General features: G+C 53.5%; 1 protein-coding gene across 1 annotated transcript; it reads left to right on the top strand.

Annotated features, from left to right (window-relative positions):
• Positions 1-241: 241 nt before the first annotated feature.
• LOC127293998 (F-box/kelch-repeat protein At2g44130-like) lies at positions 242-1,902 on the top strand. Its single transcript, XM_051323732.2, has one exon. It carries the CDS (start codon positions 294-296, stop codon positions 1,386-1,388), a length of 1,095 nt encoding a protein of 364 aa, XP_051179692.1. The 5' UTR covers positions 242-293; the 3' UTR covers positions 1,389-1,902.
• The last annotated feature ends 2,132 nt before the right edge of the window (positions 1,903-4,034 follow it).

Consider the following 4,034-nt stretch of genomic DNA (forward strand, 5'->3'; position numbering starts at 1 on the left):
TTCTTGTCAAAATCTAAATTTATCTAGACATATTATTAGACCAGATTTAGACTCTATTTATGGATAGATGTACTACAATAATTGTGCTGAAAAACAGCCGCTAGCAAATGCTTTAATATTGCTTTATATCATCCATTACATTATCTATCTGCCTAGCTGTCATAGAGAGAAAAATCAGTATACTATTCCAGGTAGCATCGCAGGGTTTCCTCTCTATTTAAGCACAGATAGAGGTGGTGAGCGAGCCATCCATTTCGAGAAGCAGAGTATCAGTCTCTCGAAAGAAAGTGAAAATGAGCAACTCGAAGATCCGTGTTGCAGAGTGCGAGTTCGAGCACATCGACCTCATCCCGGGGATGCCAGACGACGTCGCCGTCGACTGCCTAGCGCGCGTCCCACACGGCTCCTTCCGCTCCATGCGGCGCGTCTGCCGAGGGTGGAAGAGCGCCGCCGCCGCGCCAGATTTCGCCATGGCGCGCGCCGAGGCCGGCGCCAACGAGGATCTGGTGTACCTCCTGCAGTTCGGCAACCCGGCCGCCGGGGACGACTCCCCCAAGGACGACTCCTCGGCCTACGGCGTGGCCGTGTACAACGTCACCACAGGCGAGTGGCACCGCGAGCGCGCGGCGCCGCCGATGCCGATGTTCGCGCAGTGCGCGGCCGTGGGGACCCGCCTCGCTGTGATGGGCGGCTGGGACCCCAAGACCTTCGAGCCTGTCGCGGACGTCCACGTGCTGGACGCCGCCACCGGCGTCTGGAGGCGGGGCACGCCGATGCGGTCGGCACGGTCATTCTTCGCGTGCGCCGAGGCGGGTGGCAAGATCTACGTGGCCGGCGGCCACGACAAGCTCAAGAACGCGCTCAAGACGGCGGAGGCATACGATGCGGAGGCCGACGGCTGGGACCCTCTGCCTGACATGTCCGAGGAGCGCGACGAGTGCGACGGCATGGCCACCGTCGCCGGCGACAAGTTCATGGCCGTGAGCGGGTACCGCACGGGGCGGCAGGGCGGGTTCGAGCGCGACGCCGAGTGGTTCGACCCGGCGACCCGCGAGTGGCGCCGGCTAGAGCGCGTGCGGGCGCCGCCGTCGGCGGCGCACGTGGTGGTGCGCGGCCGGGTGTGGTGCATCGAGGGCACGGCCGTGATGGAGTGGCGCGGGGAGCGCCGAGGCTGGATCGAGGTGGGACCCTACCCGCCGGGGCTCAAGGCTGGCACGGCACGCGCGGTCGCCGTCAGCGGCGGTGAGCGCGTGGTGGTCACCGGCGCCATCGAGTCCGGCGGGCACGCGCTTTGGGTGTTCGACGTCAAGTCCAAGAGCTGGACCGTGGTGCCCCCTCCGCCGGAGTTTGCCGGCTTCGTCTTCTCTGTGGCTTCTGTCCGCGTGTGATGCATTTCGTCTTCGTCGTTGCTGCCGTTGCCGAACATCCATCTCGGGCCGACCAAGAAGACAACTACTCCTCTTCTAGAGTAAATCCCTCCTTAGAAATTTCAGTTATATGCGGCCATAGGAAACAATTTGCTGGAAAAGCAAGGAGTTGTCGGCAATTCGCGCTGGAAAATCAAGGAATATTCATGATGCAGTCATCGATCTCAGTCTGCAGATGGCGGGGATGGATACTGCCTTGAAGTTGAAGCACTGAAGTGAGCAGTCAGTTACTACCTCGGGTTTCATACACATCTGCTCCTCCAGGTTTATGGTCTGGTGTCCACATCAGAGCAAGTCAACAACACAACACCATGGCAGCTCACAGAAACCATTGTGCCAATTATAGCGAGTATGAAGACTGAGCATTAAAAGATGGGCGCAATTTCTGTAATCTATTACTCTAGACTTTATTTCCCTATATTTGATGGTGATAATCAAGTCGAGTGGAGGTGGCAATGAGAAAAATACTTTCAAATGACTGCTACACCTGATGAGTACAAACTATCCCTAGATCAGATGTGTATCATTGGTAGAGCTAATGTAATGTATGGTTGCGAAGGTAACAGATCCCGTTGACGCATTTTTTTTTTTGCCATTTTTTTCATTTATGATATAACCATTTATATGCCGAAAATAAGTATAAAAGATAAGAAAATAGCCCTAGCTCTCAATGGTGCCGCCATGACTGCCTACTTGTCGTCGTCAATGAGGTCGATATAGACTGGAGGCACCCAAGGCCACAACCAATATAGAGGTTGTTGATGCGCCGGAGGTGGTGCTGGTGCAGGAGGAAGTGGTGCTGGTATGGGAGGAGGCGGCGAAGGGGTCGGTGGACTCCCGCGGACCAGCGCGGAGGCCCGCAGTTGGACGGCGAGGCCATCCCACTGAGCGAGGTCCTCGAGCTCGCTATTGCCGATGGACATCTTCATGGCCTCGCCCTTCTTGAGGTTCGGTGGTTGGAGTTCGGCTCCCGATTGAAGAAGGCGATGTCGCCTAGGTAAACCGTGCCGCGAGCGGCTCCTAGGTCCTGAAGGTGGACCAGCCAGGTTGTTGTGTAGATCCGGTGGGAGGAAGACAACGGCGGATCTCGTACACCCGTTGGCGTCCCTTGAGCGGCACCGAAGGCACCGGGATACGACGGTAGTTGAGGTACCAGCCACTGCTCGGCAGGACCACGTCCGGCTAAGGGACCGGCCATTTCTCCTCGAACACCCGGTGGGCGAGTTCCATCGGCATGTACCGGCGGTTGCGTTGGGTTTTCTCACTATTGGCGCCAAGAGGATCCAGCCTCGCCGTCGTGTTTTGTTTTGCGGAGCGGCTAGCCCTTTCCCATGACTATATTGGTAGAGCTTGGTTGTAGGCGAGGTGTGCTAGACTAGGCCCCTTTAAAAGGTCGAGAGCCGCAACTCGCGGGCCCAAGCCCTGCCCGAACCAACACTGGCGCACGTGGAGGCAGGAGAACGCCATTAACACATCGCGAGGAACTGAACTGTCTCCACATCCATTATTAACTAACGGGTCCGAATGACAACAAGGCCCACACGTAAGCTGACCGCGATGCGTCCGTGCAAACCCATTCGGGTACAAATTTGGATCATGTTTACGTCTAGGTGAATAATCTAGTTAGTTTGAGTTAGATCGCTAGGCTGGATATTAGACCCATTTTTTGGGCGCGTTAATGCAAAGGTCTCTTTACCTCCGTTTGCGTTGGGATGCTGAAAATACTCTAATATGATGCCCAATTTGAAGCCTAGCTCGTTGCAACAGTTGCAGCGGAAAACTCTTAACATTTCTGAAGAACGATTTGTTTCATGCTTGTCGAGCATTCAAGCCTTCTAGAGCCACTGAAATGTTATCAAAACATGTAAGACTACACGTGGAGTTCAGCTCAGAAATAGAAGGCGAAGGAGGACCCGTCGTCATGAACTCGGTGTCCCGTACACAGCAGACAAAACGGCCGCTTCAGATATGCGTCGAGATTTAGGCGCTAGTTTTGCCGAGATCGGTGACGTCGACGTGCTTTGTCATCAGATCGTTGTGCATAAACGATTCCGAGGATTTTCCTTTGGATTTGGCCTACAAGCCATTAGGTCCATTCGCTCGTGGCAGGCAGGACGGCTGCTGTCCACCATGGCCGATTTTTCTCGTTTGAAACACTTCTATAAGTACAAGACGCCAGATAACATCGCTTGCTTTCTTCTATAAAGATCTGGTATGCTATTGCCGTACCATCGAAAAAAAGAAACACTTCTATATGACTATATGCAAAGCATGGCACCTCTACCTCTGTCATTCTAGGCTCCTATGACGATGTTGACGGCTGGTTAGTCAAGAAGACCGAGAAAAACAATTCCCTCTGTCTGTGCGATGTTATCTAAGCTAACTTTACATGCTTTCTAGTTGATGAATATCGTTCTTGGATTATTATTTATTAATTTTATTTTACAAAGAACAGATAAAGAGCATACATCAAATATATGTGAAGCTTCCACACAATTAAGGAACAACAATGGCTGAACATCATCTTAACTGCGTCTTATGCCCGGAAACAACATAATCTCTTCATCAGCTAGAAACTGGAAACATGTCACATACCCTAGGATGACC

The sequence above is a fragment of the Lolium perenne genome, chromosome 4 (assembly GCF_019359855.2).
Source record: "Lolium perenne isolate Kyuss_39 chromosome 4, Kyuss_2.0, whole genome shotgun sequence".
NCBI classification, from domain to species: Eukaryota; Viridiplantae; Streptophyta; class Magnoliopsida; order Poales; family Poaceae; genus Lolium; species Lolium perenne.